This window comes from Melospiza melodia, unplaced genomic scaffold (assembly GCF_035770615.1).
Source record: "Melospiza melodia melodia isolate bMelMel2 unplaced genomic scaffold, bMelMel2.pri scaffold_289, whole genome shotgun sequence".
NCBI lineage: Eukaryota > Metazoa > Chordata > Aves > Passeriformes > Passerellidae > Melospiza > Melospiza melodia.
In genome coordinates, this window is record NW_026948608.1 from 73,003 (window position 1) to 85,390 (window position 12,388).

At 59.3% G+C, this 12,388-nt stretch overlaps 1 protein-coding gene across 1 annotated transcript; it reads right to left on the reverse strand.

Moving 5' to 3' along the window:
* Positions 1-2,188: 2,188 nt before the first annotated feature.
* LOC134433985 (mucin-2-like) lies at positions 2,189-8,848 on the reverse strand (the record flags this gene model as incomplete). Its single annotated transcript, XM_063182665.1, has 6 exons — positions 2,189-2,605; positions 3,581-4,000; positions 5,585-5,762; positions 6,144-6,264; positions 6,785-6,944; positions 7,793-8,848. Coding segments are annotated over 6 exons (2,352 nt in total), but the record flags the coding sequence as incomplete, so codon positions are not given.
* Positions 8,849-12,388: the final 3,540 nt, after the last annotated feature.

Genomic DNA, 12,388 nt, shown 5'->3' on the forward strand with positions numbered 1-12,388 from the left:
TGGTGGACGTGGTGGACTCAGTGGGGGTGGCGACCGTGGTTGAGGTGGAGGTGGAGGTGGTGGACTCGGTGGGGATGGCTGAGGTGGTGGAGGTGGTGGACCCGGTGGTGGATATGGTTGATTCGGTGGGCATGGCTGAGGTGGTTGAGGTGGAGGTGGACGTGGTAGGCTCAGTGGAGGTGGACGAGGAGGTGGTGGATGTGGTTGATTCAGTGGGCGCAGCAGAAGTGCCTGAGGTGGTTGACTCGGTGGGGGTGGAGGAGGTTGTGGACGTGGTGGACGTGGTTGATTCGGTTGGACCGGCTGAAGTGGTGGAGGTTGAGGTGGACGTGGTTGATTCAGTAGGCACAGCTGAAGTGGTGGACTCTGTGGGGGTGGCCAAGGTGGTTGAGGAGGTGGTGGACTTGGTGGTCTCGGTGGGGACGGCTGAGGTGGATGAGGTGGTTGAGATGCTGGTGGTGGACGTGGTGGACTCAGTGGGGGTGGCGAACGTGGTTGAGGTGGAGGTAGAGGTGGTGGACTCGGTGGGGATGGCTGAGGTGGTGGAGGTGGTGGACCCGGTGGTGGATGTGGTTGATTCGGTGGGCGCAGCAGAGGTGCCTGAGGTGGTTGACTCGGTGGGGGTGGAGGAGGTTGAGGACATGGTGGATGGGGTTGATTCGGTGGGAGAGGCCGAGGTGGTTGAGGTGGTTGAGGTGGTCGAGGTGGTTGAGGTGGTTGAGGTGGTTGAGGTGCTGGTGGTGGACTCAGTGGGTGTGGCCAATGTGGTTGATCTTGAGGTGGTGATGGACGTGGTTGATTCAGTGGGTGAGGCTGAGGTGGTGGAGGTGGTGGACACGGTGGCAGAGGTGGTGGAGGTGGAAATGGGCGTGGTGGACTCGGTGGAGACGGCTGAGGTGGTTGAACTGGTGGTGGATGTGGTTGATTCAGTGGGAGTGGTCAAGGCGGTTGAGGTGGTTGAGGGGCTGGTGGACTCGGTGGGGCTGGAGGAGGTTGTGGACGTGGTGGACGTGGTTGATTCGGTGGGAGTGGCCAAGGTGGTTGAGGTGGTTGAGGGGCTGGTGGACTCGGTGGGGCTGGAGGAGGTTGTGGACGTGGTGGACGTGGTTGATTCGGTTGGACCGGCTGAAGTGGTGGAGGTTGAGGTGGACGTGGTTGATTCAGTAGGCACAGCTGAAGTGGTGGACTCTGTGGGGGTGGCCAAGGTGGTTGAGGAGGTGGTGGACTTGGTGGACTCGGTGGGGACGGCTGAGGTGGATGCGGTGGTTGAGATGCTGGTGGTGGACGTGGTGGACTCAGTGGGGGTGGCGAACGTGGTTGAGGTGGAGGTGGAGGTGGTGGACTCAGTGGGGATGGCTGAGGTGGTGGAGGTGGTGGACCCGGTGGTGGATATGGTTGATTCGGTGGGCATGGCTGAGGTGGTTGAGGTGGAGGTGGACGTGGTAGGCTCAGTGGAGGTGGACGAGGAGGTGGTGGATGTGGTTGATTCGGTGGGCGCAGCCGAGGTGCCTGAGGTGGTTGACTCGGTGGGGGTGGAGGAGGTTGAGGACATGGTGGATGGGGTTGATTCGGTGGTAGAGGACGAGGTGGTTGAGGTGGTTGAGGTGTTTGAGGTGCTGGTGGTGGACTCAGTGGGTGTGGCCAATGTGGTTGATCTTGAGGTGGTGATGGACGTGGTTGATTCAGTGGGTGAGGCTGAGGTGGTGGAGGAGGTGGAGGTGGTGGACACGGTGGCAGAGGTGGTGGAGGTGGAAATGGACGTGGTGGACTCGGTGGAGACGGCTGAGGTGGTTGAACTGGTGGTGGATGTGGTTGACTCGGTGGGAGTAGCCAAGGTGGTTGAGGTGGTTGAGGGGCTGGTGGACTCGGTGGGGCTGGAGGAGGTTGTGGACGTGGTGGACGTGATTGATTCGGTGGGACCGGCTGAAGTGGTGGAGGTTGAGGTGGACGTGGTTGATTCAGTAGGCACAGCTGAAGTGGTGGACTCTGTGGGGGTGGCAAACGTGGTTGAGGTGGTTGAGGTGCTGGTGGACTCGGTGGGAGTGGTGGAGGTGGTGGACATGGTTGACTCGGTGGGGGTGGCGGATGTTGAGGACATGGTGGATGGGGTTGATTCAGTTGGTGCAGCTGAGGTGGTGGTGGAGGTGGAGGTGGTAGAATCGGTGGGAATGGCTGAGGTGGTTGAACTGGTGGTGGACGTGGTTGATTCAGTGGGAGTGGCCAAGGTGGTTGAGGTGGTTGAGGGGCTGGTGGACTCGGTGGGGGTGGTGGAGGTGGTGGACGTGGTTGATTCGGTGGGAGTGGCCAAGGTGGTTGAGGTGGTTGAGGGGCTGGTGGACTCGGTGGGGGTGGAGGAGGTTGTGGACGTGGTGGACGTGGTTGATTCGGTGGGACCGGCTGAAGTGGTGGAGGTTGAGGTGGACGTGGTTGATTCAGTAGGCACAGCTGAAGTGGTGGACTCTGTGGGGGTGGCCAAGGTGGTTGAGGAGGTGGTGGACTTGGTGGTCTCGGTGGGGACGGCTGAGGTGGTTGAGGTGCTGGTGGTGGACGTGGTGGACTCAGTGGGGGTGGCGACCGTGGTTGAGGTGGAGGTGGAGGTGGTGGACTCAGTGGGGATGGCTGAGGTGGTGGAGGTGGTGGACCCGGTGGTGGATATGGTTGATTCGGTGGGCATGGCTGAGGTGGTTGAGGTGGAGGTGGACGTGGTAGGCTCAGTGGAGGTGGACGAGGAGGTGGTGGATGTGGTTGATTCAGTGGACGCAGCAGAAGTGCCTGAGGTGGTTGACTCGGTGGGGGTGGAGGAGGTTGAGGACATGGTGGATGGGGTTGATTCGGTGGTAGAGGCCGAGGTGGTTGAGGTGGTTGAGGTGGTTGAGGTGGTTGAGGTGGTTGAGGTGCTGGTGGTGGACTCAGTGGGTGTGGCCAATGTGGTTGATCTTGAGGTGGTGATGGACGTGGTTGATTCAGTGGGTGCAGCTGAGGTGGTGGAGGAGGTGGAGGTGGTGGACACGGTGGGAGTGGCAGAGGTGGTGGAGGTGGAAATGGACGTGGTGGACTCGGTGGAGACGGCTGAGGTGGTTGAACTGGTGGTGGATGTGGTTGACTCGGTGGGAGTGGCCAAGGCGGTTGAGGTGGTTGAGGGGCTGGTGGACTCGGTGGGGCTGGAGGAGGTTGTGGACGTGGTTGACGTGGTTGATTCGGTGGGACCGGCTGAAGTGGTGGAGGTTGAGGTGGACGTGGTTGATTCAGTAGGCACAGCTGAAGTGGTGGACTCTGTGGGGGTGGCCAGGGTGGTTGAGGAGGTGGTGGACTTGGTGGTCTCGGTGGGGACGGCTGAGGTGGATGAGGTGGTTGAGATGCTGGTGGTGGACGTGGTGGACTCAGTGGGGGTGGCGAACGTGGTTGAGGTGGAGGTGGAGGTGGTGGACTCGGTGGGGATGGCTGAGGTGGTGGAGGTGGTGGACCCGGTGGTGGATGTGGTTGATTCGGTGGGCGCAGCAGAGGTGCCTGAGGTGGTTGACTCGGTGGGGGTGGAGGAGGTTGAGGACATGGTGGATGGGGTTGATTCGGTGGGAGAGGCCGAGGTGGTTGAGGTGGTTGAGGTGGTTGAGGTGGTTGAGGTGTTTGAGGTGCTGGTGGTGGACTCAGTGGGTGTGGCCAATGTGGTTGATCTTGAGGTGGTGATGGACGTGGTTGATTCAGTGGGTGAGGCTGAGGTGGTGGAGGAGGTGGAGGTGGTGGACACGGTGGCAGAGGTGGTGGAGGTGGAAATGGACGTGGTGGACTCGGTGGAGACGGCTGAGGTGGTTGAACTGGTGGTGGATGTGGTTGATTCAGTGGGAGTGGTCAAGGCGGTTGAGGTGGTTGAGGTGCTGGTGGACTCGGTGGGGCTGGAGGAGGTTGTGGACGTGGTGGACGTGGTTGATTCGGTTGGACCGGCTGAAGTGGTGGAGGTTGAGGTGGACGTGGTTGATTCAGTAGGCACAGCTGAAGTGGTGGACTCTGTGGGGGTGGCCAGGGTGGTTGAGGAGGTGGTGGACTTGGTGGACTCGGTGGGGACGGCTGAGGTGGATGAGGTGGTTGAGGTGCTGGTGGTGGACGTGGTGGACTCAGTGGGGGTGGCGAACGTGGTTGAGGTGGAGGTAGAGGTGGTGGACTCGGTGGGGATGGCGAACGTGGTTGAGGTGGTGGACCCGGTGGTGGATATGGTTGATTCGGTGGGCATGGCTGAGGTGGTTGAGGTGGAGGTGGACGTGGTAGGCTCAGTGGAGGTGGACGAGGAGGTGGTGGATGTGGTTGATTCAGTGGGCGCAGCAGAGGTGCCTGAGGTGGTTGACTCGGTGGGGGTGGAGGAGGTTGAGGACATGGTGGATGGGGTTGATTCGGTGGGAGAGGCCGAGGTGGTTGAGGTGGTTGAGGTGGTTGAGGTGGTTGAGGTGGTTGAGGGCGATGAGGATGAGGTGGTTGAGATGGTTGCGGGCGATGAGGAAGACGAGGAGGGTGAGGTTGTTGAGGGCGATGAGGAGGATGAGGTTGTTGAGGTGATTGCAGGTGATGAGGAGGATGAGGGCGATGAGGATGAGGTGGTTGAGGTTGTTGAGGGGGAGGAGGAGGATGAAGTGGTTGAGGTGGTTGAGGTTGTTGAAGGCGCTGAGGAGGATGAGGAGGGTGAGGTGGTTGAGGGCGAGGAGGAGGATGAGGAGGGTGAGGTGGTTGAGGGCGAGGAGGAGGATGAGGTGGTTGAGGTGGTTGAGGGCGATGAGGAGGATGAGGAGGGTGAGGTGGTTGAGGGTGAGGAGGATGAAGAGGACGAGGGGGCTGAGGGTGAGGTGGTGGGTGATGTGGTTGAGATGGTTGAGCTGGTGTGAGCTATGCTTGTTGTTGTGGTGGTCGAGCTGGTTGGAGTGGATGAGGTGGTTGAGGAGGATGAGGAGGATGAGGAGGATGAGGAGGGTGAGGGGGATGAGGTGGTTAAGATGGTTGAGGTGGTTGGAGTGGATGAGGTTGTTGAGGTGGTTGAGGGCGATAAGGGGGAGGAGGAGAATGAGGTGGTTGAGGAGGGTGAGGTAGATGAGGTTGTTGAGGGCGAGGAGGAGGGTGAGGAGGGTGAGGAGGATGAGGTGGTTGAGGGGGGTGTGGAAGATGAGGAGGGTGAGGGCGATGAGGAGGATGAGGTGCTGGAGGTGGTTGAGGGGGAGGAGGAGGAGGAGGAGGATGAGGTGGTTGGGGGCGAAGAGCGGGATGAGGTGCTTGACGTTGTTGAGGGGGCGGAGGAGGATGAGGAGGGTGAGGAGGGTGAGATGGTTGAGGGCGAGGAGGAGGTTGAGGTGGTTGAGGTGGTTGAGGTGGTTGAGGTGGTTGAGGGGGATGAGGAAGACGAGGAGGGTGAGGTTGTTGAGGGCGAGGAGGAGGATGAGGTTGTTGAGGTGGTTGCAGGTGATGAGGAGGATGCGGGCGATGAGGATGAGGTGGTTGAGGTGGTTGAGATGGTTGAGGGCGATGAGGAAGACGAGGAGGGTGAGGTTGTTGAGGGCGTTGAGGAGGATGAGGTTGTTGAGGTGGTTGCAGGTGATGAGGAGGATGCGGGCGATGAGGATGAGGTGGTTGAGGTTGTTGAGGGGGAGGAGGAGGATGAGGAGGGTGAGGTGGTTGAGGGCGAGGAGGAGGATGAAGAGGACGAGGGGGCTGAGGGTGAGGTGGTGGGTGATGTGGTTGAGATGGTTGAGCTGGTGGGAGCTATGCTTGTTGTTGTGGTGGTCGAGCTGGTTGGAGTGGATGAGGAGGTTGAGGTGGTTGAGGAGGATGAGGAGGATGAGGAGGGTGAGGGGGATGAGGTGGTTGGGGGCAATGAGGGGGATGAGGCGCTTGACGTTGTTGAAGGGGAGGAGGAGGATGAAGTGGTTGAGATGGTTGAGGGCGATGAGGAAGACGAGGAGGGTGAGGTTGTTGAGGGCGATGAGGAGGATGAGGTTGTTGAGGTGATTGCAGGTGATGAGGAGGATGAGGGCGATGAGGATGAGGTGGTTGAGGTTGTTGAGGGGGAGGAGGAGGATGAGGTGGTTGAGGTTGTTGAGGTTGTTGAAGGCGATGAGGAGGATGAGGAGGGTGAGGTGGTTGAGGGCGAGGAGTAGGATGAAGAGGACGAGGGGGCTGAGGGTGAGGTGGTGGGTGAGGTGGTTGAGATGGTTGAGCTGGTGGGAGCTATGCTTGTTGTTGTGGTGGTCGAGCTGGTTGGAGTGGATGAGGTGGTTGAGGAGGATGAGGAGGATGAGGAGGGTGAGGGGGATGAGGTGGTTGGGGGCAATGAGGGGGATGAGGAGGTGCTTGACGTTGTTGAGGGGGAGGAGGAGGATGAAGTGGTTGAGGTGGTTGAGGTTGTTGAGGGCGATGAGGAGGATGAAGAGGGTGAGGTTGTTGAGGGGGAGGAGGAGGATGAGGTTGTTGAGGTTGTTGAGGGCGATGAGGGTGATGAGGAGGACGAGGGGGCTGAGGGTGAGGTGGTGGGTGAGGTGGTTGAGGGTGATGAGGAGGATGAGGTTGTTGGTGTGGTTGAGGTGGCTGAGGGCGATGAGGAGGATGAGGTGGTTGAGGTGGTTGCGGAGGATGACGAGGGTGAGGGGGATGAGGTGGTTGAGGGGCGTGTGGAAGACGAGGAGGGTGAGGTGGTTGAGGGTGATGAGGATGAGGTGGTTGAGGTTGTTGAGGGCGATGAGGAGGAAGATGAGGAGGGTGAGGTGGTTGAGGGCGAGGAGGAGGATGAAGAGGATGAGGGGGCTGAGGGTGAGGTGGTGGGTGAGGTGGTTGAGATGGTTGAGCTGGTGGGAGCTATGCTTGTTGTTGTGGTGGTCGAGCTGGTTGGAGTGGATGAGGTGGTTGAGGTGGTTGAGGAGGATGAGGAGGGTGAGGGGGATGAGGTTGTTGGGGGCAATGAGGGGGATGAGGCGCTTGACGTTGTTGAAGGGGAGGAGGAGGATGAGGTGGTTGAGGTGGTTGAGGTGGTTGAAGGCGATGAGGAGGATGAGGAGGGTGAGGTGGTTGAGGGCGAGGAGGAGGATGAGGTGGTTGAGGTGGTTGCAGGTGATGAGGAGGATGCGGCCGATGAGGATGAGGTGGTTGAGGTTGTTGAGGGGGAGGAGGAGGATGAGGTGGTTGAGGTGGTTGAGGTTGTTGAAGGCGATGAGGAGGATGAGGAGGGTGAGGTGGTTGAGGGCGAGGAGGAGGATGAGGTGGTTGAGGTTGTTGAGGGCGATGAGGAGGATGAGGAGGGTGAGGTTGTTGAGGGCGATGAGGAGGATGAGGTGCTGGAGGTGGTTGAGCGGGAGGAGGAGGAGGAGGAGGATGAGGTGGTTGGGGGCGAAGAGCGGGATGAGGTGCTTGACATTGTTGAGGGGGCGGAGGAGGATGAGGAGGGTGAGGAGGGTGAGATGGTTGAGGGCGAGGATGAGGTTGAGGTGGTTGAGGTGGTTGAGGGGGATGAGGAAGACGAGGAGGGTGAGGTTGTTGAGGGCGATGAGAAGGATGAGGTTGTTGAGGTGATTGCAGGTGATGAGGAGGATGAGGCCGATGAGGATGAGGGCGATGAGGATGAGGTGGTTGAGGTTGTTGAGGGGGAGGAGGAGGATGAAGTGGTTGAGGTGGTTGAGGTTGTTGAGGGCGATGAGGAGGATGAGGAGGGTGAGGTGGTTGAGGGCGATGAGGAGGATGAGGTGGTTGAGGTGGTTGAGGGCGATGAGGAGGATGAGGAGGGTGAGGTGGTTGAGGGCGAGGAGGAGGATGAAGAGGACGAGGGGGCTGAGGGTGAGGTGGTGGGTGAGGTGGTTGAGATGGTTGAGCTGGTGGGAGCTATGCTTGTTGTTTTGGTGGTCGAGCTGGTTGGAGTGGATGAGGTGGTTGAGGAGGATGAGGAGGGTGAGGGGGATGAGGTGGTTGGGGGCAATGAGGGGGATGAGGAGGTGCTTGACGTTGTTGAGGGGGAGGAGGAGGATGAAGTGGTTGAGGTGGTTGAGGTTGTTGAGGGCGATGAGGAGGATGAGGTGCTTGAGGTGATTGCAGGTGATGAGGAGGATGAGGGCGATGAGGATGAGGTGGTTGAGGTTGTTGAGGGGGAGGAGGAGGATGAAGTGGTTGAGGTGGCTGAGGGCGCTGAGGAGGATGAGGAGGGTGAGGTGGTTGAGGGCGAGGAGGAGGATGAGGAGGGTGAGGTGTTTGAGGGCGATGAGGAGGAGGAGGTTGAGGTGGTTGAGGGCGGTGAGGAAGACGAGGAGGGTGAGGTTGTTGAGGGTGATGAGGATGAGGTGGTTGAGGTGGTTGAGGGGGATGAGGATGAGGTGGTTGAGGTGGTTGAGGGCGATGAGGAGGAAGATGAAGAGGGTGAGGTGGTTGAGGGGGATGAGGAAGATGAGGAGGGTGAGGTTGTTGAGGGCGAGGAGGAGGATGAGGTTGTTGAGGTGGTTGCAGGTGATGAGGAGGATGAGGGCGATGAGGATGAGGTGGTTGAGGTTGTTGAGGGCGATGAGGATGAGGTGGTTGAGGTTGTTGAGGGCGATAAGGAGGATGAGGAGGGTGAGGTGGTTGAGGAGGATGAGGAGGGTGAGGGGGATGAGGTCGTTGGGGGCAATGAGGGGGATGAGGCGCTTGACGTTTTTGAAGGGGAGGAGGAGGATGAAGTGGTTGAGGTGGTTGAGATGGTTGAGGGCGATGAGGAAGACGAGGAGGGTGAGGTTGTTGAGGGCGATGAGGAGGATGAGGTTGTTGAGGTGATTGCAGGTGATGAGGAGGATGCCGGCGATGAGGATGAGGTGGTTGAGGTTGTTGAGGGCGATGAGGATGAGGTGGTTGAGGTGGTTGAGGGCGATGAGGAGGATGAGGTGGTTGAGGTGGTTGAGGGCGATGAGGAGGATGAGGAGGGTGAGGTGGTTGAGGGCGAGGAGGAGGATGAAGTGGTTGAGGTGGTTGAGGACGATGAGGGGGATGAGGAGGGTGAGGTAGTTGAGGGCGATGAGGATGATGAGGAGGGTGAGGTGGTTGAGGGTGAGGAGGATGAAGAGGACGAGGGGGCTGAGGGTGAGGTGGTGGGTGATGTGGTTGAGATGGTTGAGCTGGTGGGAGCTATGCTTGTTGTTGTGGTGGTCGAGCTGGTTGGAGTGGATGAGGAGGTTGAGGTGGTTGAGGAGGATGAGGAGGGTGAGGGGGATGAGGTGGTTGGGGGCAATGAGGGGGATGAGGCGCTTGACGTTGTTGAAGGGGAGGAGGAGGATGAAGTGGTTGAGGTGGTTGAGGTTGTTGAGGGCGATGAGGAGGATGAAGAGGGTGAGGTTGTTGAGGGCGATGAGGAGGATGAGGTTGTTGAGGTGGTTGCAGGTGATGAGGAGGATGCGGCCGATGAGGATGAGGTGGTTGAGGTGGTTGAGGTGGTTGAGGGCGATGAGGAGGATGAGGAGGGTGAGGTGGTTGAGGGCGAGGAGGAGGATGAGGTGGTTGAGGTGGTTGAGGGCGATGAGGAGGATGAGGAGGGTGAGGTGGTTGAGGGTGAGGAGGATGAAGAGGACGAGGGGGCTGAGGATGAGGTGGTGGGTGATGTGGTTGAGATGGTTGAGCTGGTGGGAGCTATGCTTGTTGTTGTGGTGGTCGAGATGGTTGGAGTGGATGAGGTGGTTGAGGAGGATGAGGAGGATGAGGAGGATGAGGAGGGTGAGGGGGATGAGGTGGTTAAGATGGTTGAGGTGGTTGGAGTGGATGAGGTTGTTGAGGTGGTTGAGGGCGATAAGGGGGAGAATGAGGTGGTTGAGGAGGGTGAGGTAGATGAGGTTGTTGAGGGCGAGGAGGAGGGTGAGGAGGGTGAGGAGGATGAGGTGGTTGAGGGGGGTGTGGAAGATGAGGAGGGTGAGGGCGATGAGGAGGATGAGGTGCTGGAGGTGGATGAGCGGGAGGAGGAGGAGGAGGAGGATGAGGTGGTTGAGGGCGAAGAGCGGGATGAGGTGCTTGACGTTGTTGAGGGGGCGGAGGAGGATGAGGAGGGTGAGGAGGGTGAGATGGTTGAGGGCGAGGAGGAGGTTGAGGTGGTTGAAGTGGTTGAGGTGGTTGAGGGCGATGAGGATGAGGTGGTTGAGGTGGTTGAGGGGGATGAGGAAGATGAGGAGGGTGAGGTGGTTGAGGGCAAGGAGGAGGATGAGGTGGTTGAGGTGATTGCAGGTGATGAGGAGAATGAGGGCGATGAGGATGAGGTGGTTGAGGTTGTTGAGGGCGATGAGGAGGATGAGGAGGGTGAGGTGGTTGAGGGCGAGGAGGATGATGAGGTGCTGGAGGCGGTTGAGGAGGATGAGGAGGGTGAGGTGGTTGAGGGCAATGAGGGGGATGAGGTGGTTGAGGAGGATGAGGAGGATGAGGAGGATGAGGAGGGTGAGGGGGATGAGGTGGTTAAGATGGTTGAGGTGGTTGGAGTGGATGAGATTGTTGAGGTGGTTGAGGGCGATAAGGGGGAGGAGGAGAATGAGGTGGTTGAGGAGGGTGAGGTAGATGAGGTTGTTGAGGCCGAAGAGGAGGGTGAGGAGGGTGAGGAGGATGAAGTGGTTGAGGGGGGTGTGGAAGATGAGGAGGGTGAGGGCGATGAGGAGGATGAGGTGCTGGAGGTGGATGAGCGGGAGGAGGAGGAGGAGGAGGATGAGGTGGTTGGGGGCGAAGAGCGGGATGAGGTGCTTGACGTTGTTGAGGGGGCGGAGGAGGATGAGGAGGGTGAGGAGGGTGAGATGGTTGAGGGCGAGGAGGAGGTTGAGGTGGTTGAGGTGGTTGAGGTGGTTGAGGTGGTTGAGGGGGATGAGGAAGACGAGGAGGGTGAGGTTGTTGAGGGCGATGAGGAGGATGAGGTTGTTGAGGTGATTGCAGGTGATGAGGAGGATGAGGCCGATGAGGATGAGGGCAATGAGGATGAAGTGGTTGAGGTTGTTGAGGGGGAGGAGGAGGATGAAGTTGTTGAGGTGGTTGAGGTTGTTGAGGGCGATGAGGAGGATGAGGAGGGTGAGGTGGTTGAGGACGATGAGGTTGTTGAGGTGGTTGAGGTTGTTGAGGGCGATGAGGAGGATGAGGTGGTTGAGGTGGTTGAGGGCGATGAGGAGGATGAGGAGGGTGAGGTGGTTGAGGGCGAGGTGGAGGATGAGGTGGTTGAGGTGGTTGAGGGCGAGGAGGAGGATGAGGAGGGTGAGGTAGTTGAGGGCGATGAGGAGGATGAGGAGGGTGACGTGGTTGAGGGTGAGGAGGATGAAGAGGACGAGGGGGCTGAGGGTGAGGTGGTGGGTGATGTGGTTGAGATGGTTGAGCTGGTGGGAGCTATGCTTGTTGTTGTGGTGGTCGAGCTGGTTGGAGTGGATGAGGTGGTTGAGGAGGATGAGGAGGATGAGGAGGATGAGGAGGGTGAGGGGGATGAGGTGGTTAAGATGGTTGAGGTGGTTGGAGTGGATGAGGTTGTTGAGGTGGTTGAGGGCGATAAGGGGGAGGAGGAGAATGAGGTGGTTGAGGAGGGTGAGGTAGATGAGGTTGTTGAGGGCGAGGAGGAGGGTGAGGAGGGTGAGGAGGATGAGGTGGTTGAGGGGGGTGTGGAAGATGAGGAGGGTGAGCGCGATGAGGAGGATGAGGAGGGTGAGGTGGTTGAGGGCGAGGAGGATGATGAGGTGCTGGAGGCAGTTGAGGAGGATGAGGAGGGTGAGGTGGTTGAGGGCAATGAGGGGGATGAGGTGGTTGAGGAGGATGAGGAGGGTGAGGGGGATGAGGTGGTTAAGGTGGTTGAGGTGGTTGGAGAGGATGAGGTTGTTGAGGTGGTTGAGGAGGGTGAGGTGGTGGGTGAGGTGGTTGAGGGTGATGAGGAGGATGAGGTTTTTGAGGTGGTTGAGGGCGATGAGGAGGGTGAGGGGGATGAGGTGGTTGAGGGCGAAAAGGAGGATGAGGTGCTGGAGGTCGTTGCGGAGGATGAGGGCGATGAGGTGGTTGAGGGCGACGAGGAGGGTGAGGTGGTTGGAGTGGATGAGGAGGATGAGGTGGTTGAGGTGGTTGAGGGTGATGAGGAGGATGAGGTGGGTGAGGTGGTTTGGGACGATGAGGAGGATGAGGTGGGTGAGGTGGTTTGGGACGATGAGGAGGATGAGGTGGTTGAGGTGGTTGAGGTGGTTGAGGGCGATGAGGAGGATGAGGTGGGTGAGGTGGTTTGGGACGATGAGGAGGATGAGGTGGTTGAGGTGGTTGAGGTTGTTGAGGGGGATGAGGTTGTTGAGGAGGGTGAGGGCGACGCAGAGGATGAAGTGGTTGAGGGGGATGAGGGCGATGAGGAGGGTGAGGAGGGTGAGGTGGATGAGGAAGATGGGGAGGGTGAGGTGGATGAGGTGCTTGAGCTGGTGTGAAT